The 24,101-nt window shown below is 48.2% G+C and overlaps 1 protein-coding gene across 1 annotated transcript in view; it reads left to right on the top strand.

Moving 5' to 3' along the window:
• LOC138503979 (SITS-binding protein-like) overlaps positions 1–24,101 on the top strand; it is a 945,315-nt gene that overhangs the window by 710,017 nt on the left and 211,197 nt on the right. Inside the window, exon 6 of the mRNA XM_069624126.1 lies at positions 12,391–12,659. Coding sequence (XP_069480227.1) covers positions 12,391–12,659 — 269 coding nt within the window. The remainder of the gene's footprint in view (positions 1–12,390; positions 12,660–24,101) is intronic.

The raw sequence follows: 24,101 nt of genomic DNA, 5'->3' as shown, positions 1-24,101 counted from the left end.
TCTTCTCCCTCCGGCAGGCCGACCACCCGTATATTATTTGTTCTCGCCCTTCCTTCCGCCTCTTCGACCCGATTCTCGAGATTGGCAACTTGCTATTTCAGGAAATGAACCTCCCTTGCGTTGCTCGTGCTGACATCTGTATTGGTCTTGACTGCCCCCTCCAGGCCGCTCGTTCTTTCTGACAGTGCCCTGACATCTTGTCGTAACAAGGTAAGTTCGGACCCCACCACATCAATCTTATTCCCAAGGGCTGTTCGCAGCTCCGCCATTGCCGAGCCCCATTTAGTACTCAACTCCGCTATGGCATCTAGGATCTGCTGCTTGTCTCCCTCTGGGCCGTCCCCCACAGGGGTCACGGCCGTGCACTGCGCCGATGTGGCAGGGGTTTTCTGCGTTTTTGCGAAGACCTCCATTGTGGGTTGTTTAGTCTTGGCTCTTAGTCCTTTCACAGACATAGTGCAATCTTTAGGGCTCATCCAATACTCTCAACCGTTGGGGTCTCTATCTTCTTTCTTCCATTCACTATAGCCCATGCAGCTATTATTCAAATGGACTGTAGCCTCCCACGTATGACTTTCTTCTCATGGATCTCGTTAACACAACCGTCACGGCAAAGAAGGGTTCCGAGCGTGGTCCTATAAATATGTTGCGTGCTTCACCATCCACTCCTTTTGTCTTTATGTTCTGTGCCAAGTGTCCCTGTGTGTGCCAGGAATGTTGGGCCGCTTTGATGCTTGTCGTACACTGTCGTGCACACAGTCTGCTCGGTCCTCACAGTGACCCCGTAGCGCCTCAACTCCGTTGTCCGCTTATTGTCCAGGCCCCGGGTGGGGCAACACTCAGGCGCGTGATGTGGTCAGTCCAGGCACCACTGTGCTGGGATTCGCTGCTGTTATCCCGCTAGGCAGCCCTGATTGCCGAATGTTGCTTGTGCACTCTGTGCGCACCTGCGCTCAATCAATGCCCAATCTCCACTATGGAAGCTGTAATCCGTTCCGCTTAGCCTGTGTAGTAATGCCCCAGCGCGTTGATCTTTGCGTCCCGTGCGCAGGCGTTACCACGCTGCCCATAACACACAGGACCACACCCTCCGCAGTGCACGTGCGTTTGCTATGTGTGCGCTGTGGCTTCCAGGTCCATTTACCCACTGCTTCTGGTGCTACCGGCAATCTGTTGTTGCCTGACCTCTTCACTGCAGTTTGCCCATCATCTTTGCCGCCGGCCACTCATACCCCCCTGCACTTTTAATGTGATGGGTCGCCTGTCATGGGGGACTACAAGTATCACTCACACAAGGCCATACTCCAAACCACCTCCCTTGTCTACAGCTGGGGGAGTCTGTGTTGTTTAAATGACTTGCATCCCCTTTACATTTGTATGCCTCTATGCCGCTCTCACTGCCGCATCATGATCCAAGCTTGCTACTTTGTTGGCGTAGAACCCATCGGCTATGAGGGGGATATCACTCCATTCTGCACGGCTGTGTTTCACAACATCCATGTGTCTTCATGACACGCTGTCGGGCAACGGCAGTGCCCGTGTGCTCTATCTGCTGCACAGTGCGGTCCCGTATGTCCACCGTCCGCCACGTCCGCCGCCTGAGGGGCAGCGCGCCTCACCCGCTCGTGTTCACAGTCCTCCGATGGTCGTGCAGCCGCCCTCTCACCAGCTGTCCCTGCGGCACATGAGGGCCGCTCCGTCCGCCCGGTATGTGGGCTTCCAGTTGTGCGCTCTCAGTAAGGCTCCAGGCGCCTTGCAATCCGCTTCAGTGCATTCCAAAAGAGCCGATCAGTGCTCACAGAGGCTCCTTTGTTGTGAGCTCGCCGCCATCTTGCGGGCAGCTCTTTGTCCTCAATCAGCAATTGCAAGCCAAATAACTCCAGATATTGCACATCAATTGTCAAGGGAGTAAGCGCGTTGGATTTCGCTCACTTTCCGATTGCAGCCATCCGCTTTTCTATTGCTGGAATAAGTGTTTTTTAGGCATGCGCCCATACGGATCATTTTTCGGATAAGGAGCTCACGGAGCAAGCAGCCTATTCCATGGCTGCTAGGCCACGCCCCCATTCCACCATTCGTCTTCACAATTAAAATCTAGTTTGTATAGAAACATTCTAAATAACTTTTACAGTAGTAATATTCCTACTTTGACAGTCCACCATTGTGTATCAACTATAAATATCCAAGATTATTCTAGTAGTATTCCCCTCATCATTGGATTTCCTTTTGTATAGTTTCGACTTGACATCAATTGGCCAGATTTTACAGAACCATTGGTCAATGTCTTCTTCAGGATTAGTAGACTTATTCAAAGGCTTTATCAGTGCTACAACATATAAAACAACAACACCATGATTTTAAAAATTAAAAAAGTAAATAATGCTTAAAAACATAGACAAACAGCATTGTTAAAAACACAATCTCTGAGCTCCCTCAGTATGCTACTGTTATTTCATAAATGGGGAGCAAACTTCAATGTTGTTGTAAACTCAGACCCAAGAAGTTCTGATTCCTGTGGTTTCCCACTGTGTCTTTCCACTAGCGTTCAGTAAGCGAGTGAAATATTTATAGCTCCACTTCAAAGGCAAAGTATTCCACTAAATACAATTCCTGTGAATATAATAGTATAAAATAGATATGCAAAAATCAACACTAGCACTGCAAAGACTAAAAGCACAACGGTACTTTACCGTTCTTGTTAATCAGATACGGTACAACACCGTTTTTTTGCTAACTAGAGACAAACTATGCTTCAGCTAACATTTATCTATTTTATACTGTAATATTCACAGGAATTGTATTTAGTGGAATACTTTGCCTTTGAGGTGGAGCTATAAATATTTCACCCGCTTAATGGGGCGTTTTGGACAGGCACAAATAAAATGGCAGGTTTGTCCACAATAGAAACAGACTGTTCTGGATGCGTCTTTCCCTCTCTTCTTTCATGAGGGGACCTCTAACAGCCCCAATCTTCATAGGTTCCACGTCTGAAGAGGGAGACATCGCCTTTGTCTCGTGTTTGTCGGACCGGAAATCAGGAGTACGATGCTCCCCACGTCTTTGTTGTAGGCGAACATCTACCTGTAATACCAAATCCACAAGGTCAGAAAAAACAGATGGAACAGACGGTACAACCGGGGGCATCTTTGAGTTTGTCGGAAAGACTTTTATAGAAGACCGCTGCTTTCTTTGACTCGGGCCAGGAGGTCTCAGCAGCTAATTGATTGAAGCGAGCAAGGTAAGGCAATAAAGATTGTTTCCCTTGGGTTAAGGCCAGAAATTCGAGATTGGAAGCTTGTGCTTTATACCTAGCATCAAAGACCCGATTCATTGCAGTTAATAGGGCATCGAAATCATATAATACTGGGTCATCAGCTTCCAGTAATGGATTGGCCCATGCGGCCGCCGTGCCTCCCAAATGTGAGAGCATGAAGGTGGCGTTGGTTGTAGCATTAGGAAACGCCAAAGGGCAGCACAAAAAGTGCAGTCGGCATTGATTTATGAAGGTCCTGTAGGTTTTAGGGTCCCGTAAACCTTTCTGGAGGGGTCAAGGGGAAAGGACCCGGGAGCACAACCGGGGCTGGACTGGATTGAGGCACAGGAGGGGTAGGTGCTGATGCAGCCGGAGCATCTCCAAACACCTCATCCACAGGCAGGGATTGTACAAAGCTCTGCATGACATCCATACGTTGGTGCAAGGATGCATGTGCCGTTGCCATTTCTGTACGGAGCGAGGAGAATGCCTGCATGACTGCAGTCAGAGGATCGGCTGCTTGTTCCATTAGGGACAGCAAGGTACCAATTGGGCTCCTAAATCTGTTGTGCTCCACAGGATCCGCCTAGGGTCTAGGTGAGTACTTCTAGGTATTGCCACAGAAGAATTTAGACTTTCTTCCTGAGAGCACCGCCTGCAGGGTAGTATAACCTGTCAGGTTGAGGGCTCAGGCATATAGGCGGGACATAACAGTAGAGCTAGAAGGGAGAAGAAACAAGGCAACTGTTACACACGGTTGTCTGGCAGAATTGCCAATCTCCCACCCCCTCAACTTCCCCGGGCTTACCTGTGAATGTCCTCAGATGGGTTATGTACCTACTTATGTAATGACACAAGCTGAAATCCCAAGAAAGGTCTGATGGGAGTTCCAGAAGAAAAGTCACTGATGTTCTGGACAAAACAAGGGCACACTATGAGATAAGTCCAAAATAGGCACAAAGGGATCAGCGGGGCGTCCTTGTAGTTAGCAATGTTCCATAGAGAGGACCCTGACCCGAATGGAATGAGGGCACGGCTAAGAGGCACCGAAGAACCAGCAGAGCGTCCTTTGTTCCACAGGAGGCACCGTAGAACCAGCAGAGCGTCCTTTACTTTTCTACTTTCCTGTAGTGTTTAATCAGCGTAGTGTCCCAAGTAGAATTCAACGAGAACAACCCGTACCTCAATAGAATTCTTCAGAGCGTTTTTCCTGTCCTGCTATTCATTGCCCGGAGCGTCCTGAGAAGGAAGTGCGGGAATACAGGGGTCAGAAGGTGAATAAGCACTGGAGGATTACAAGGCGAGTGTGGGCAACAAATGTTGTAGACATGAAAAGGATGTCGGTCACAGTGTGTTCAGGCTCGTCGATAATTTGAGTCGGAGAGGTGAGCGTAGAACAATTCCGTTTTCAGCGCCAGAAAACACAGAGTACCAACGGTTCCTGGACAGGAAAAAAGGAACACTTGCACATGGAGTGGGAATAGGTAAACAGACATCAAAGGCTGCACTCGAGGCAAAAACAGTAGCAGTCCGTATTCCAGCACCAAGAAGGCAGCTAAGTCAAAGCACAGAAACGTAATCCAAAATCAGGGTAAAAAAGGAGGAGCATGAGTCAAAAACACCAGGGTATCCGGGCAATGAATAGCAGGACAGGAAAAACAAATGCTTCTACCGTGAAAGACAGTTTAGGAGCAGCGAGTTTAGGGGGGGGCATGGCCTAAGTAGGTTCGGATCGAGGCTTGAGACGCTCGTAGGCGGTGTTTCATGTCTAGATGGAGCGCAAGGCCGGATGGGTCTGGTAGTTTTTTGACGGCGTGTGCGCTGTTGACCCTGGCGCCAAGTTAAACGCCAGGTCATGTTATTAGTGTGCTGGCGCTGCCTCTTCCGGATCCTGACACGTTGGTCTCCCTTCCCCACGTTTTCAGCACGGGGCAAGGTGGTTCACTGAAGCCAAGCACACACTCTGGCTTCTACGGCACGAGGATACATTTCTATTTTCACAGTTCAGGATCTCCTGTGTCCAAGTCTCTTTACTTCTTGCATGTCTCTTGACTCAGAGGGCTTGTGGTACACAAAAACAACAGGTAAACAATCTTTTCCTTGGATCCCTTTAGCTGGGCTCAGATCCCTTTCAAAACAAAAGTTCAACGTGGATCCCACTCTTCCGGGCTCAGATCCCCTTTGCAAACAATGTTCAATTGGTCTCCCTCAGCCGGTCTTGGACCAATTGCGATATACTTTAAAGTATAGAATACTTTTGAATGTGCACGGGATTTAGCAAGACCAGTTGCATGACCACTTCGATCTCAATATTCCTTTTCTCACATTGAGCATCAGTTGGAAACCTAACAGAGACCTTCGAATGAGTGCCCATGTGGCGTCAGACCACTCTGTGCATGGTATCTTTCCTCCCAAAGTTTAATCACAAAGTTCAACTTCTTTGGTTCCAATTATACTTGCATCGCTCATCACCAAAGGCTCACACACTGTTCTCTTTATACAAAGTCGATGCTTGCAACCTTGGTTCAAAACATAAGCCGGTTTGGTATCAGTCTCTCCGACTCCTCCGGCTGTGCTGTCTTTTCTGACGCCGCTTTGTTGTAGGAGCCAAGGACTGTATCACGCTGGCAATCACTCCTCCCCACCTTGGTTATCGACGCGGGAGAGCTCTTGGTACCTCCGACACACTGTGCAGGTTTGATCAGTCTTAGTTCCTGGTCTTCGGTTTCTTACTTTCCAAGGCTTATGAAAGTAACAGTCTTTAGAGGTGACATGTACTTCCCTCCTTGTCTCGCCATCTTTCCCGTTGTATTAAACTGCCATCTTGGAACTGCTGTTTCCTTGTGTGGTTTGCCTGGCTCAGATTGCGCTTTTATCTGTTTGGGGAAGTGTGATGGAAGTCAGGTGTGTGTAATAATCCGTAATTGCCTGACCTTGCAGGTCTATGGTGTTGGGACATGTCAGGTATACGGCTCTGGTGTTAGTCCGTTGTCGCTCACGGTGAGTTGTCCGTGAGAAAGTGTGTCAGAAAGGGGGGAGGGGTTGAGTTCCTAAATATCCTACCTGGTAGGATGCAGAAAAGGTGTTACAGGAAAGGGGATACTGCGTCTCACCATCCAGTGTCTCACTTCCACTCCCGGAGGACCCCTCATCCAGGTGATCCTCCTGGCACTGTCCCATACCCAGGAACTGGATCCAAAAGTGATGGCGGTGTCCTGGCCACCTGGATGATAGATTCCCAGGCAAAAGCAGGTGAGATACCTTCAGGTTTCTCACCACACCCACCAAGTACGATGTTGATGGCATGATGTATGACACAATTACCATGGAACTGCAACTAACCAGGACTGTCACCCATTTGCATCACATATCACCACCACCCCTTCCCGGCGCACGCATCACCCATGTACAGACCCATCATCCAAACTGGCTCCAAACACGTAGCGCATGTCAAGCAATTAACACCACAAGGCGTCTGCCACAAACAACTACTGCAACAGATCTGTAGCTTCAAGGCCCCCATGAAGACCCACCTAATGTCACAATCACACCACCAAAACTGGCAGAGCACCACACAGCTGACAGAATGACAGGGTACGCAAGCAATATTGGTCCTGACTTACATGGGCAAATGACCCTGTACCTCAGTGATGCACATGACTCCACAGTCCAAGCAGGGCACAACTCCCACACTAGCCATATGCATGCACATCAATCAAGACAGTAAACCTCCATACTGTCTGCCACATAATGTATGCCCCCATGGAGCCCTAGCACCCTGTAACACCATGGTACATACAACACTACATGACAGCACACCTTACACATGGTCATCAAGGTATTGATGCTCACTTCGTGTCTCCCAACAGGAACACAAGGCAACCAGGACCCCTTTGAAGGTCCCGGTACCTCCGGCACGCAGGAAGAAGGCCACAGGCTATGCTTCTACCAGGAAGGGGGCTGTCCACAAAACACCCAAGGCCAAGGGCATTACATCAACCACCTCCATGCACAATGGCAAATCGGCCATAATTGCATCGCCAACCCCGGCCATGATGGATGCTGCTGCACCACCCACAACTGAGGCACCCTCTGCCACTGCTGGGCACTCAGGGGACCAACAGACCCGCCCAAGTGCCGACCACATGCAAGCACGGGCCTAGCCCACTCCACATGCTGCCACTGTGCAACCAGAGTCTGCCTCCACTGACTCAAGTCCTGCAGCTTCCCCTTCGAGGCAGTTGTCCACTGAATCCTCCCCCATGCCCAGCATATTACCCATGTGGTCCTCCCCCCACCCCTTGTCACCTCGCCGTGCCCTCCGTTTTGCCCACTCTGAGGACACGGATGACCATGGACACAGCGACAGGGAGCAAGCAGGCCGGGCATAAATGGGCCCCCAACCATCTCCTGGGGCAGTCCAGGACCTCACGTTCAAAGCCATATGGAAGCACCTCGACCAAAATGAGCAACATCAGGGGGAAATGCATTCCATTGCCCAGGAGCAGTGGGGACATTTGCAGGCGATGCAGTTCTGGGAGCCTCCAGGGGGTGGCCACTTCCCTTGACCATCTGTGTCGGTGTGCAGTCACGTCAAGTGCCAGTAATACCCTCGTCAGTCAGAGAGTGAGGGAGCTGGCAGAACAAATCTCAGCCTCACTTGAGGCCAGGGCCATTAACATGACAATGCAGCACCTTTGGGACAGTAAGACTGCAAGTTCTGTGTCAGCCACCCATACCGATGACAACTCGTGCTCCCATGCCGACACAAAAATGGAACAAGAGGAAGAGATAGTGGACTCTTGATGAGACAGACTGGAGACCACAGAGGTGTTGGGCATTAGGGTGTATGTGCATGATTGTGTTGGGGATAAGGGTGTGCAGTGGGCGATGGTGTTGGTGATGAGGGTGTGGGGTGGGTGATGGTGCTGGGGATGAGGATCTGGGGTGAATGATGGTGTTGGGGATGAGGGTGTTTCAATGTAGATTAAATCACTGTTGAGTCAAGGTTTACAGTGTTTATTCAATGGTAGTGATGTATGTCCATTCAGGTAATTATCATAGTAGCGTGAGAGGTGCAAATGTGTGGAATCAAAAATAGCTGTCCATGAGGTGTTGGTGTACAATGCATCCTTCCCTCACCTCCCCACATATGTCCTGATGTGCCCTGCTGTCACCTGTTACGTCTGTGTAATCAGAGGCAAGGAGTGATATTCCTTATCTGGAGGCATTTGAATGTTCTATCGTATACACATGTTGTGCATATCATGACGGTTTTACCAACTTTCACAGGGCTGTATGTGAGTGCACACCGTGTCTGGTGGATGCACCTGAATCTTGCCTTTAGCAGTCCGAATGTGCACACAATGCATGTCATGGTCCTCCTGCGTGCCTCATTATAGACTATCTCTTGCGGTGTAATAGGGTTCATCACAAGTTTCATCCTCCAGGGTAACTGCAGATAGCCTGAGTCACCTACAAGAAATAGGATGTACAGTGTTTGACATTGCGTTTGTGTTTTGAGGTACATGTATATTGTCCTATTGTGCTGGTGGCTTATGTGTGCTCATCTATGCATGTGGATTACGCACTGTGCATCAATTGGGGTGGAAGGGCATTGGCCTACAGAGTGCACTTGCAGTCATTCAGTGTGTGCCGCATCATTCCGCATTTGTCTTTCTATGCACTGACATCAGCCGTGCAGTTGACACTATGGTGATAGCGCTAGGCCTTGTACTGCCCTATGACCATGCATTGGCAGGGAATGGCTTATTGGATTAGACAGGGGCCTTGCTTGATGTAGCTAATTGTTTGTTTGCTTCCATGCATGACTGGATGTCCTGTAGAGTCTCTATGTGGACTGCAGGAAGTCAGTCATGGGCCATTGCCTTTTCTTTGTATTATTGGGGTTGCATTATGGAACTTGTAGTTTGCTCAGAATTGTTCTCATTCCGTCCGGTCTCCATGTGTGTCACTGTGCCATATTATTGTCAGGTTACCTACTTACCCACAAGCCAGGTACACTAACCTCCTTATCTGTGTTTATGTAAGCTGGGAGCGTGCTGTTTCACAGTATCATGGCATCATGTGTGGCACCTGGGAATTGGGTGTAGCAGTGGCTGATTGTGCGATTAGCTTCAAATGTCATGAGTGTTCAGGGAATTAAACTGTTTCCTGTTCCGGTATGCCTGCTCCACTGCCTATGGAGCCACTAATGCCACATGTGTGCAGTCCAGTGCCGTCATGATATCGGGGCACTGGTAAATGGCGTTGAAACGTGCTTTGGCTGCGTGCAACTGTGCCTGGGTGGTGGGCATGGAGATGTGCTGATGGGCATGCCTCATGAGCGCATCCAAGACTTGCTCCAGTAGCTTTGAGAATGTTGACTGGGACATCCCAGGCAACGTCCCCACAGTGTACTGGAATCTGCCCGTGGTACAGAAGTGTATGACAGACACAAGCTTTACCTGGGCTGGGGTGTGGCACTACTGATGGTGATGCGACTCTGGAGATCAGCCTCGATCAGGTCAGCAGGTATGCAATTATGTGCCAGTCCAATTGATAGTGTCACTAATTTGTTGTCCATCAGTGACCAAGGAGACAGGTGGACACGTGGTATGGGTGTCCTCCACAGCACTTGTCTCCTGCTCCTTTGTGGTGCCTGTTTCTTTCCCTATTGAGGCCTTGCATGTAGCTCAATTAATAGTAGCAGGTTGTGGATCCCATAGTTCACATCTTGTTGTGGCTGCATGTTGCTTGGATGTGTGTTTGCGTCAGGTGTGGGCCTTATGTACTCCTTCTGAGTGGAGTGGGTGCACCTGTGACTTGATTTCCATCACCATCTACTTGCGCCTTTTAGTTGGAGATAACTGCACTGTGTTTTTGGCTGAATTACCAGCGATTTTCTGTGGTATTTTAGCTGTATTTCCACTTGTAATACTGTGGAAATACCACTTTTGTTTCTGGAGCTCATTACGCTGACGATCCAAAGATTGCGGATGGATGGCCTTCAACCACGATCCCTGAGAGTCTCAGAAAATGCTGATCTTCGCATTCTTTGTAGTGCATGTGCCTGGTTGGACTCTTGGGGCCAAGTTTTGGCTTTAGCCAGTGGTGAGGGAATACCCTAACAAGTGTCTGCAATGATTTAAAGAAAAATAATAAAACCTTGGGCTCTCACATGTACTAGACATCATGCATGTAATCTACGCTTGGGGAATCGATCCATGACAGATATTCTTATCCCATCATATTCATTTACCTGCATTCACGGGTGGCATAGACTGTGTGGCGTCTCATATGTACAATCTTGTCATTGCCCAGGGGTTGCAACTGTTGACAGCTGTTTACGTTTCATTTAGAGTATATTCCCTGTGGGCGACGCGTCATGAGGCACTGATAATTCTGTTTGCAGATTCCACAATGTTATTGATTGAGAATGCCAAGAGATGGTTGCCATTACCTGTAAGAATGTTCAGAAAGAGGTCAGCCTGCAAGTAATATTTAGTTAATTATTTACATGTATTTGCATACTCTTGAGATGATTATGGGATCACTTATTTTTAATTGATAAATGTAACTATGCATCACAACATGCTGAGCAAAATCCTAATATTGGTCAAATGAAAATGTTCTTAGTTTCAATGCTACTCCTGATCCATGAAACTACTAAAATTACCTCTCATTGAACGACAGGGAACATCCCTGGTGAGAAACACATATTTGGTTTTTATGATCCTTCATGTGGTTTTACTGCCCGTGATACTGAGATCTGCTTCCAAACAATGTATTTTATGCGTGCACAGATAGTATTTTAAAATATAGGACTATTGGATAGCCATAAAGTATGATGGGTGATTTGCTGGTCCTGGAGAATTGGAAATTTGAAAGGAATTTGAGTAGACAACACCTGTAAATCCATATATAACTGACTTTTGACCACACAAATTTGCACATTACTAGTAGTAAAAGCCACTGATAATGCATCAAGACCACTAATATAGCCTACTATGGTTATCTTGCTATATAATTTTGCTCCGCATTTGCTAACCTTAGCTAATCTCTCTTTAACCTGCTACCAGAACTCGCTGGTCCTCTCTTGTTGTGCAAATTCAGGGGTTTAGGGCCTCATTACGACTTTGGAGGTAGCCATGGCGCTATTAGCGCCATGGCTGCCTCCAAAATCATGTCTGGTCCGGTCTGGTGGAGAGGGGATTTACCGGGACATTCCGGTAAGTCCTCATTCCAAATGCCATTCCCCATTCCCATTTGAGCCGCCATAGGGCTCAATGGGAAGGCGCTAATAATAGGCCCGCTAATTGCGGGCCCGTTATTAGCTCCAATGTCCCTTAACGGGTCCCGTAAAGAACGTGTGGTCAGACCACATGTCCTTTACGGTTCCTGCTAAGGGACCTCGGAATTGGGCGGTAAGGGATTACCGGCACCGGTCTCCTTACCAGTGCCCGGTATCCCTTACCGCCCAACTCAGAATGACCCCCTAAGTGTCCATTTGTTTCTTTACTGTAGACGCAATCACCAGACTTCTGAGTGGGTCATATTGAGGCCCCGTATCCGAAGATAGCCTGTGCCACTGACTATGGCTTTACTAAAGCAGGGACAAATGGGATGACTTTGGGCAGTTTGTTTTAATTGTTCTTGTTTCTCCAAATTCAGGCACAATCTAGCCGCCTTTACCTGTACCCTCTGTTGATGTGTATTTTAGAATGGTCCTTTAGGGCAGGACTAGTACCACAGACCGCAGGCAAGTGAATGTGTCTCTCTGCATCACTCAGAATCAGTAGCAGCATTGTAGATATATTAAAGCAAAAGGCACATTTTTATTACATAAAATACCTTTACTGCTTATTATGTTTTTATTTTGTTATCATGTCAACCATGTAAAATATATAGCTATGAATAGAAATGATTGCAAAAGTGCACAGGCTAGTATGACACTTTTTAAAAATGGGTACTTCACTGTATAGTACAGTGCTGTCGACTTGACAAAATGGCGGCTTTGTAATGTAAATTGTCCTGTAAATCACTATTGAAAGCAAAGCTATTCGACCAAGATTAAATCAGTAGTTTCACAAGATCCGCTATTCATTGCAAGTATCTTCCTCTCTTACCTTTTGCAGGCACCTCTCTTAACCAAGTGGAAGGGACAATTTTCTGTCCGGCTGAATGTCACTTGTGAAGCAGCAGTTACCTGGTATCTGGATACAGTGAGCAAACTGCAGAAGAAACTGGGAGCTGAATATGTTACCTTTGAAGGAGGGGACAGCAACACATTCACAGAGCAATCGGTCCATCCACCAGCATCTTTGGAAGGGGACAGCTACATTACCTACTTTGCAATGATTGCGTCAAAACTGGGAAATTCCTCCATCCTGACTGCAGGCACGAGGTCAGTGTTTTGTTCGGAAAACTATTTAATTTTTTTCTGCTTCCATGAAGAAGAGTATTCAAGTCCATCTAGCATGAACAGAAAGAGTAGAGGTGGTATTGTGTATTGCTGTAACTACAAAATCGGGGTTGGTGCCATGTTTATCACCATAGCCAGAGGTGACGTTCAGCAGCATGGGTGAAAAGGAAGGTAAATGTATACGGTGGGCGAACGCCCTGCAGAAGGCATCCTGTAGAAATACACATATTTATTTATTTATTTGAATTCATAAAGCGCACAAAGCGGCCCTTGGGCATAGTGGCGCTTTTACAGCGGTGCTTACTCAGTTACAAAGAGAATAGACAAGCGTGTCTGTCCGTGGTTCTTAGTTACATAGAACCTAATGCCAGACAGGTGAATGTTACATCGGCAGGAAAACAGAAGAGAAGGCATAGATACAGGCTCAAAGGTTGAGGTAAAAAACAGAAAGCCCTTCAGATGTAAGGAAACCTACCCTGTGAGGGAGGCAGGAGTGGGAAGTAAGTGCTAGGGTGAGTTATCTGAAGTGCTCAGTTTTGAGAGATTTTCGGAGTGCTAGGTGAGAGTTCTCATTTCGAAAGGTTGTGGGGAAGGCATTCCAGTGTTTGGGAGCAAGGAAAGTGAAGCTTGCACATCCCGCTTTGGCCCTTTTGAAGGTGGGCACTTTAAGCTGATTAGAGTGATATGACCTCTTGGGTCTGCAGGAGGTAGCTCTGATTACTTTTTCCGCGAGATAAGGGGGGGCCTGTGAGTGAGAGGCATTTGTAAGTTATGGCTAGAGTCTTGAATAGTATCCGTTCTTTGACCGGGTGCCAATGAGCCTCTTGTATGGCGTGGGAGATGTGCTCTCTTTTGGGAATGCTGAGGGCAGCCATAAGAGCATTATTCTGAATGATTTGTAATCTACAGAGATTTTTGGACGAGGTGCTGGCATATAAAACGTTGCAGTAGCCTAATTTGGTTCCAATGATGGCTCTAGCAATGAAGAAGCAGTTACGCGTGGAAAGGTACAGTTTGACCACATTGATTAGTTTGGTTGTGAATGCAGCTGACGAAGCAATGGCGCTAACTTGGCGTGTCATTGAGAGAGTGGAGTCAATGTACACCCCAAGGGTTTTGACAGCTGTCAAAACAGGGATTTGGGTGTTTTCTATGATAAAGGAGTTGTACTGTTTGTCTAGTTTGTTAAGTGTTTCCTTAGGGCCTACAATGAGTATTTCGGTTTTGTCCCCATTGAGTCATGACCGTTAGCTGCCATCCAGACGTGGATGGTGGCATATGTTTTACATAGTGTTTCTGCGTCTCTTTCGTATGTGCCGGTGAGAGGAAAGAGTACTTGTGTATCATCGGCATAGTTGGCGAAGGCTATGCCAAGATTGTCCAATTTATTGAAGCGAGGCAGAGTGAAGAGATTGTACAAAGTGAGGGAGGTGCAGTAACCCTGAGGGACTCTGCAGTCAATCATGGTCAGAGCACCGCACAAATGCTCTGAGAAACCCTTCATGGCTCTCCCTTCAAGGAAGGAGGTGACCCATGCAGTGGCTTCTGGGGAGAATTGGGCTGAGTTCATGAGTTGTCTGCACCGAGTCTCGTGGTCCACAAGATCAAAGGCTGCCGACAAGTCGAGAAGGAGGAGCAACGCTGGCTTACCTTCGTTCATTATTTCACCCACTTGGTTCTTTAGGTACAGTAAGGCAGTTTTGGTCCCATGACTAGGGCGGAAACCTGATTGCCTTTTGCCTAGGATGCTGTTTATTTCCAGAAATTGTTGGAGTTGGATATATGCTGCTTTGTCTAACATTTTTAGCAAGAAGGGCACAGTGGTGATGGGTCTGTAGTTATGAGGAGAAGCAGTGTCTAAGGATGGTTTTTTTAGCAGTGGGCTCACCGATGCCTCCTTCAGGCAGTGTGGGACAATACTGGTGCCGAAAGAGGCATTTATGAACGCTCTGAAGAAGGGTGTTGGGGTTTCTGCACACCCTTTGATGAGATTGGCCGGGCAGGCTTCCCCTTTACAATTGGATGGTTTTATATTTTTAATGATGGCTTGTACTTCAGATTCCGACACATCTTTGAAGATAAAGAGCGTCTTATTTTCAGAGGGGTGGGGTATTCAGTTGTCGAGGTAGGCAGATAGGATTTGGGCAGTGCAGAGTATTGGAATTTGATTTTGCTCTATTTTATTGAGCATAGCAGACTTGATGCTTGAAGACCAAGATTCAACCTTTATGAGATCTTGGGCGCTGGAGGCTGGGGTGGCCAGTTCTTTGAAAATGACAATCATTTCCTTAGATTCAGATTTAGCATTTGCACTTCTGGTATTATCAGAAGCAGATTTAGCTACTGTGATGGCTTGTTTGTATTGTGAGGCTAGTTTCATGTAGGCCTGTAGGGTGATGTCCTGTGGATCGGATTGCCATTTGGTGAGCGCTAAGTGCTTGCGGGCACATAGTTCTTTAAGTTCATTAGAGAACCAGGAGTTGGTGTGTAGTATTCTTTTTGCTTTCTTTAATTCAAGAGGGGCAAAGGCATCAATTGTATTTTTGATAGTCGAATTGTAGAGTTCTGCCAGAGCCAAGGCCCTTCCTCTGGCCCTTCCTCTGGCCCTTCTGCAGCCACCCCTCCTCCCTCCTTCTCGGCCTTTCCCCTTTTCTCTCCAGACGAGGTTTCTAGACAAGTCCGATTTATGAAAGTCTCGTCGAAACAGGTTCACCCCTGTTCCTCCAAAACTATTAAGGATCACATCGACTCCTTGGCTCCTGCACTGGTGGATTTCTGCAATCACTCCTTCGCCACTGGAGTCTTCCCTTCCCCCCTAAAGCACTCCCTTGTGCACCCTCTTCTTAAGAAACCCTCCGCTGATCCCTCTTGCCCAGCTAACTATCGCCCAATTTCCATCACTCCCTTCCTGGGAAAGCTCCTGGAGAAACTGGCCATTTCCCAGCACAGTCTCCACAGTGAATCTGTTGGTTGTCTTCATGACCATCAGTCTGGCTTCAGAGCTGCCAGAAGTACGGAAACTGCTCTCCTGAACATCCGTGAAGCCCTTCTCACCAACCTCGACTCTAACACTCCTTGCGTTCTTATCTTGCTTGATCTCTCTTCTGCCTTTGACACTGTCAACCATGCCATCCTGCTCAACCGTCTCCGCGATAACCTGGGTATCACTGGTCAGGCTCTGGCGTGGCTGACTTCTTTCCTCTCTGACCAACCCTCCCAGGTCCAACTAGGGTCCTTCCTCTCTGACATCTTTTTCTCTACCTGTGTTGTCCCCCCAGGGGTCTAACCTCCCTGTAAAGCTCACCTGATTCCCACGGAGGCGCAGGTCTGGCTTCGAGTGCTGGTGCTTCTTCAATGGTGAAGCGCAGGACACTGAAGATGGACAGGAAGGGCCCCTCTACTCTGGCTTCTCTGGCTCGCAGGAATATTCCCCTGTGCGTGAAAAGGGAGTATTACCTACTGACTGAGTTATGCTCAAGCCTCCCACTCTCTTCCAACCCTCCACGATACCCTTCCACGATTCCCCGTGAAGTCTCACCTTAGGGTCAGGAAAGATGAGCTCTCCACCCTGCTTCTGATGCAGGGGCGCGTTGAAACCCAGTTACTTCACTGGATAGAGGATTGATGGGAGTTCAGGTAAGCTTGGCTATTCAGGTAAGGCGCTGTAAAAGTTCTGCTGCAAGTTCAAAAGTCCAAGCTTAATAATACTGTTTGTCTTGTTGCAGCAAGCGCTAATGCTTATGTCTTTTTCCCCTTAGGGGCCGGGGTTCGGAATGCCGGAGAAATGGCGCCGACCCGAAGTGAAACGTGCAGTTCCAGTAAATGACAGGTAAGTTCTGGATGAGCGCTCGGGTAATGTCTTTGCATTCGCTCATTCAATGTCTTTGTCTTTTTTCCCCATAGGGGCCGGGGTCCGGAAAATGCCTAGAAGCGGCAAGACCCGAAATGAAATGGGAATGACCCAACAGGTAAGTCTTAGAAGGAAACTGAGCTTTTCCTATTCCTTTCCTTCTCTCACCTTGTTCTTGTCTTTTTCTCTCTAGGCTCTGGGAAGTGGCTGTGGATCCGGATGATCGCTGCTGAAGATGGAGGCGTCCAGGATTGGTGAGTGAAATGCAGCGCTGCAGCGATCGTAGCAAAATGCTTTTAAAAATGATGTCTTCCTTTTCAGGATCGTCGGTGTGATGTCTCCGTGGTGCTGATTTAGCAGGTAAGGTCTTTTGTCTCCCTTTACAGGTGACCCAGGATACTGACAGGCGTGGCTGAGGTCCAGATGCAGGAGCTGACACGGTGAGCGTCCAGCTGCGAGGAGCAGAACAACGCGAAGCGTGAGTTGCTGATCGGGTGTGGTTTAAATAGCTTTGGAAGAAGTTCCAAGTGTGTATCCTTCCACCGATCAGGTATGTATCCTTCCCCGACCACACCCGGGTGGAAAGTAGTCCCACAGGTAAAGTAGTTCCATTCAGGCCTCAAGAGGGCCTGGATGTAGCAGCATGGTCTGCATCAGGTAAGTGCACATAAAAACACTTGAACACATGTCTAGCTTTATGAGCCTGGCGCCTAAGGCGCCAGGACAGGGGTCCAACATGAGCCTGGCGCCTAAGGCGCCAGGACTGCGTCCAAAGGACCCCAGCTTGGGCCCGCTGGCACTCCCCTGGGGGAAATGATGCCTGCCTCTGGGGTTGCTGGGTCGGACCTGGCTCCTTGGAGGTAGGCATCATGACAGTACCCACCCTCAAGGCCCCTCCCAAGGTTCTTTCCTCCGGAGGTTTTGGCTTGTTCGGAAATCTCCGGTGAAACCTTTGTACTAATCGAGGTGCGTGGACATGGTTACTAGGCTCCCACGATCTCTCCTGAGGTCCATATCCCTTCCAGTCAACAAGATAGAAGAGTTTCGACTTTACCACCTTGCAGTCTAAAATGTCTTTAACTTCGAATGCTAATTCCCCTTCAATTTGAACTGGATCTGGAGGCTTGGACAGTCAGGTTCCTGGTTGTACTGGTTTCAAAAGTGATGCATGAAAAACTGGATGAATACGCATGTTGGACGGTAGATCCAGTTTAAAGGCCACTGGGTTGATTATAGCCTTGATGGGGTAAGGTCCTATGAATCTGGGATTGAAGGTTTGCGGGCCTTTGTGGGGTAAATGTTTAGTTGCTAGCCATACCTGGTCTCCTACTTGGTAAGGAGGAGTTTTACTTCGGTGCAAATCAGCGTTTTCTTTATACTTTTTCTTGGCTTGCTGTAAATGACTTGCAGCTTCTTTGAAGGCTCGGGTTATTGTGGAATGCAGATGATGTACTGCGGGCATTTCCAGGGTCAGAGGTGGATCTAGGTCAGAGGTCCGAGGATGGTGACCATACAAAGTATAAAAAGGGGTTTGTCCGGTTCCAGAATGCACTGAGTTGTTGTATGCATACTCTGCGATCCAAAGAATGTCTTTCCAATTCAACTCAGATTGGTGTAACATGCACCGAAGATATTGCTCGAGAGTCTGATTGGTTCTTTCGGTTTGTCCGTCGGTCTGGGGGTGGTGGCTAGTGGATAACCGCACATCTATTTGTGATAATCGGCAACACTTCTTCCAAAAATGGGAGATAAATTGACTTCCACGATCCGAGACTAATACGGAAGGGAAACCATGTATGCGAACTATATTCTCCAGGAATTCCTTGGCCAAAGTGGAAGCTGAAGGCAAACCTTTTAAAGGGATAAAGTGGGCCATTTTGGAGAATAGGACCACAATTACAAGGATTGTGTTGTAACCAGCACAAGGAGGCAGGTCGGTTATAAAGTCCATTGACAGAGTGTGCCATGGTGCCGGTGGAATATCCAAGGGTTGAAGTAGGCCAGCTGGCCTTTTCTTTTGAGCTTTGTTTTGGGCGCAAATTCCGCAAGACAGAACAAAAGACTTTGTCTTTTCTCCAAGAAGGCCACCAGAAGTGGCGTTTGATTTTTTCCTCTGTTTTAGCGATACCAGGGTGTCCTTCCATTAAAGATTCATGATGATGGGCAATAACAAGTTCTTGCAATTCTTTACTTGGCAGAAACAACCGCTCCTGGAAGTAGGGTAAGTCATCCTTAACGGTGTAATGAGGACCCTTTTGACTCCATTCCAGTAAGGTTGAAGAGTCTAGAAGTTGTTTTACTTGTGTTTGGATGTCCTCAATAGTTTGCAATGAAGTTAAGCCTAAGATTCTTTGCTCAGGTATGATGGGCACAGGTTCTAAGCTCGAATTCGGTTCTTCCATGCCAATCCGGGATAAGGCGTCCGCTTTTCCATTCTTGCAGCCAGGGCGATAGGTAATTACAAAATCAAATTCCGCAAAGAATAAAGCCCATCGGAGTTGTCGTGAAGATTGAGCTTTGGCCGTCTTTAAATACTGTAAGTTTCTGTGGTCCGTAATCACGGTAATGGTGTGTCTTGCCCCGAGAAGGTAGTGACGCCAAGCCTTGAAAGCAGATTTGATGGCCAGTAACTCTTTATCGGTAATTGCATAGTTGATTTCAGGAGGAGAACATTTTCTGGACCAAAAGGCCACTGGGTGTAGTTGGTTAGTTTTTGGGTCTCTTTGCGACAGGACAGCTCCCATGGCCGAACTGGATGCGTTGGTTTCCACAATGTATGGGAGATCTGGGTGCGGGTGCTTCAATACAGGTGCAGAGGTGAATTTGGTTTTCAGGTCCTGAAAGGCTTGTTCGGCCTCAAGAGTCCATTCGAAGCGTTTGTTTTTCTTTAGGAGAGCTGTGATGGGTTGGACTGTTCGAGAAAATTCCGGGCTGAATCTTCGATAGAAATTGGCAAAGCCGAGCATGCTCTGAACTCCCTTCACCGAGCTAGGAGATGGCCATTTAAGGATGGCGTCCACCTTTCGCGAGTCAATTCGGACTCCTTGAGGTGTCAGGATGAATCCGAGAAACTCAACTTCTGTGGTATGAAAAACGCATTTTTCGAGTTTTGCAAATAGTCTGTGCTGGCGCAATTTCTCAAGAACTGCCCTAACATGTTTTCTGTGATGAGATTCGGAAGAAGAGTACACCAGGATGTCGTCAATGTAAACAATGACACAGACATCAATAAGTTCCCGAAGAACATCATTCATAAAGTACTGAAAGGCGGCAGGTGCATTGCACAAAGCGAAGGGCATCACTTGATATTCGAAGAACCCAAACTTGGTGCGGAATGCAGTCTTCCATTCGTCGCCTTCTTTTATACGCACCAGGTGATAAGCTCCTCGGAGATCTAACTTGGTGTACACACAAGCGTCTTTCACCTGGTCGATAAGCTCAGGGATCAAGGGCAGAGGATAACGATTCTTAATCGTTATTTGATTTAGGGCGCGATAGTCTATACATGTTCTAAGGTCACCCTCTTTTTTCGGCACGAAGAACAGAGCTGAAGAGACAGGTGACTTGGATGGGCGAATAAAACCATTGGCTAGGTACTGATCTAAATACTGACGCAAATGTAGGTTCTCAGGTTCCGTAAGAGCATAAATCCTACTACAAGGTAGTTGAGCATTGGGTACCAGATCGATTTGGCAATCATAAGACCGATGGGGAGGTAACGTGTTAGCCTGTTCTTTCTGAAAAACGTCTTGGAATTCTTGGTATTCTGACGGAACTGTACAGGGGTGGAAGTTGCTGAGGCTAGACCCATAGCTGGATTTCTTGGATAACAAGTTGGTTCACAATCAGGAAAACTTATCTTCTTTGCTCGCCAGTGAATTCTGGGATTATGTGTTTCTAACCAAGGAATTCCAAGAATTACTTGAAATTGTGGGGCCTTGATCACATCAAACATGATTGCTTCCCGGTGTCCGTCCTGACCCACCAGTGTCACTTCTACAGTGGAATGCGTTACAGGCCCTGAGGCTATTTCGGTTCCATCTACTGTAGTAATGACATCTTGGGTTACTTTCGGGCGGAGAGGAAGCTTAATCCTGGAAGCCAATTCACGGTCTATGTAATTTCCAATGTCGATGTATGCTTTTATAGCATGCAACTGCTGAGGCTGTTTTGGGTCCACAAACACCATTGGCATGACAAAATGCGAGGTCAAACAGTTAGTTTTCAAGCTCGGCAAGCGAACCCCTACGCTTGTCGGGCTAGGTCGTTTCCCGAATCAGGTGTCAATAATTCATTATCAGTAGCTCCAACCACCTTCTTAGGTGTTTTAACTGGACAATTTCGAAGAAAGTGGCCGGAAGTCCCGCAATACAGACAAAGTTGCATTTGCCGCCTTTTCTCTCGTTCTTTCTGCGTTAATGGTCCTTTAACACCACCGATTTGCATAGGTTCGGATACGTCGGTACTCTTGGAGTTAGCGTGGGTTTTGATCGGTATTCGGGTTTCGTACTTGAACCGATCTGCTTTTCTGTTTTGAAGTCTGTGATCAAGTTGAACCACCAAGTCTATGTAGTCTGCGCAGACCTGGGTGGGTTTACTATCTGAGCTAGAACATCCTTAAGCTCTCCGCGCAGGCCTCGATGAAACAATGTGATCCTTTTTTTTTCTGGCCATCCAGTTTTCACAACCATTCTGTTAAAGATGGCAATGTAGGGCAGAAGATCCTGATTACCTTGTCGTAAGGATAGCAGTTCGTTATCAAGGGCCTGTCCTTGAGAGTGTCGAGCGAACAATCTTTCCATGCTGGCCTGGAAGCCCTGAAAATTCTGGAGAATGGGATCATCCTGATTTACCAATGGAATAGACCAATCGGCAGCACTGCCACTGAGGTAAGATAGTATAAAGTCTACCTTGGGCTGGTCGTTAGGGAAGGCTCCGGGTCTGCATAGAAAGTGTAAACGACATTAGTTCATAAAGACGGCATATTTCTTGGGATCCCCCGCAAAACGTTCAGGCGGTGCCAAAGGCATGTGTCCAGGTAGATTGATTTGTACCGGGTTATTCAAACCCATTGATGTGGAAATGTCTCCGGAATTAGGTAAAGGAGTGTGCCCTGCCTGGGCCTGTAATAACCTTTTGGCTAGGTCATCTGTTCTTTCCTTGGATAGGATCAGTTCTCTTTTGAGAGCGTTAGTATCCTGGCGGGCTGAGTGCACCTCTGCCCGCAATTCCCCCAAAAGCTGGGCCAGCTGGTCAGTCTCGGAAGTCTCCATAGCGCCCGGGTGGGAGATTGTGGGTAGGCTTCGCGTGATTCCCACGGAGGCGCAGGTCTGGCTTCGAGTGCTGGTGCTTCTTCAATGGTGAAGCGCAGGACACTGAAGATGGATAGGAAGGGCCCCTCTACTCTGGCTTCTCTAGCTCGCAGGAATATTCCCCTGTGCGTGAAAAGGGAGTATTACCTACTGACTGAGTTATGCTCAAGCCTCCCACTCTCTTCCAACCCTCCACGATACCCTTCCACGATTCCCCGTGAAGTCTCACCTTAGGGTCAGGAAGGATGAGCTCTCCATCCTGCTTCTGATGCAGGGGCGCGTTGAAACCCAGTTACTTCACTGGATAGAGGATTGATGGGAGTTCAGGTAAGCTTGAGTATTCAGGTAAGGCGCTGTAAAAGTTCTGCTGCAAGTTCAAAAGTCCAAGCTTAATAATACTGTTCATTGTCTTGTTGCAGCAAGCGCTAATGCTTATGTCTTTTTCCCCTTAGGGGCAGGGGGTCGGAATGCCGGAGAAATGGCGCCGACCCGAAGTGAAACGTGCAGTTCCAGTAAATGACAGGTAAGTTCTGGATGAGCGCTCGGGTAATGTCTTTGCATTCGCTCATTCAATGTCTTTGTCTTTTTTCCCCATAGGGGCCGGGGTCCGGAAAATGCCTGGAAGCGGCAAGACCCGAAATAAAATGGGAATGACCCAACAGGTAAGCCTTAGAAGGAAACTGAGCTTTTCCTATTCCTTTCCTTCTCTCACCTTGTTCTTGTCTTTTTCTCTCTAGGCTCTGGGAAGTGGCTGTGGATCCGGATGATCGCTGCTGAAGATGGAGGCGTCCAGGATTGGTAAGTGAAATGCAGCGCTGCAGCGATCGTAGCAAAATGCTTTTAAAAATGATGTCTTCCTTTTCAGGATCGTCGGTGTGATGTCTCCGTGGTGCTGATTTAGCAGGTAAGGTCTTTTGTCTCCCTTTACAGGTGACCCAGGATACTGACAGGCGTGGCTGAGGTCCAGATGCAGGAGCTGACACGGTGAGCGTCCAGCTGCGAGGAGCAGAACAACGCGAAGCGTGAGTTGCTGATCGGGTGTGGTTTAAATAGCTTTGGAAGAAGTTCCAAGTGTGTATCCTTCCACCGATCAGGTATGTATCCTTCCCCGACCACACCCGGGTGGAAAGTAGTTCCATTCAGGCCTCAAGAGGGCCTGGATGTAGCAGCATGGTCTGCATAGGGTAAGTGCACATAAAAACACTTGAACACATGTCTAGCTTTATGAGCCTGGCGCCTAAGGCGCCAGGACAGGGGTCCAACATGAGCCTGGCGCCTAAGGCGCCACGACTGCGTCCAAAGGGCCCCAGCTTGGGCCCGCTGGCACTTCCCTGGGGGAAATGATGCCTGCCTCTGCGGTTGCTGGGTCGGACCTGGCTCCTTGGAGGTAGGCATCATGACACTCTCTCCTTGGCTGTTCAACCAATACCTGGCACTCCTTGCCCTTTGCATCGCCACTCTCTGTACCAACTTTCAGTGCTATGCGGATGATACCCAGCTCGTTTTCAGGCTACCCTCGGCCTCCACCTCTCCTTCCCTCATCTCTGACTGTCTGTCTGCCATCCAGGAATGGTGTGCCGCCAACGACCTCTGCCTTAATGCCAGTAAGACTGAGATTCTACTCATCGGCACATCCACTTCCTCCTTCCCTGCAGCTCTCTGGCCGGCCTCTCTTGGCCCTCCTCCCACTCCCACCTGCAAGGCTAAAAACCTCGGGGTCATCTTCGACTCTGCACTCTCCTTCTCCCCTCACATCTCTGACATCTCTAAGAAGTCACACTACCAGCTGCACCTCCTTAGAGGCATTCTTCCATTCCTCTCCTTCCCCCAGAAGCTCACCGTCTCCAGAGACCTGGTCCTCTCCAAGATGGACTACTGTAACAGCCTCTATCTATATCTGCCTGCCTCCACTCGCCGCCCCCTGCAACTTATCCAGAACAGGACTGCAAGACTTGTCCTTGGCCTCAAGCCCAGGGATCGTATCTCTCCAGGACTGAAATCTCTGCACTGGCTCCCAGTGGCTGCGAGGATTAAGTTCAAAACCCTCTGCATTGTACACAAGGCCTTCTGGGGTCTGGGGCCGCACTACCTTCAACTCTCTCTTCCTAAATATCTTCCCTCTCGAGCTCTTCGCTCATCTGCCTCCAACTCCCTTAGGGTCAGTCGCTTCTCAAAGCAATGAGTTGGTGGCAGATCACTCTCTTCGGCAGGGGCCTCTCTCTGGAACAGCCTTCCTGCCTCCCTGAAAGTCGAGGAGAACTA

The sequence above is a fragment of the Ambystoma mexicanum genome, chromosome 11 (genome assembly GCF_040938575.1).
Source record: "Ambystoma mexicanum isolate Mex_15411 chromosome 11, UKY_AmexF1_1, whole genome shotgun sequence".
Lineage (NCBI taxonomy): Eukaryota > Metazoa > Chordata > Amphibia > Caudata > Ambystomatidae > Ambystoma > Ambystoma mexicanum.
Note: the sequence above shows the minus strand (reverse complement) of the source record. Positions and strands in the feature narration are given on the sequence as shown.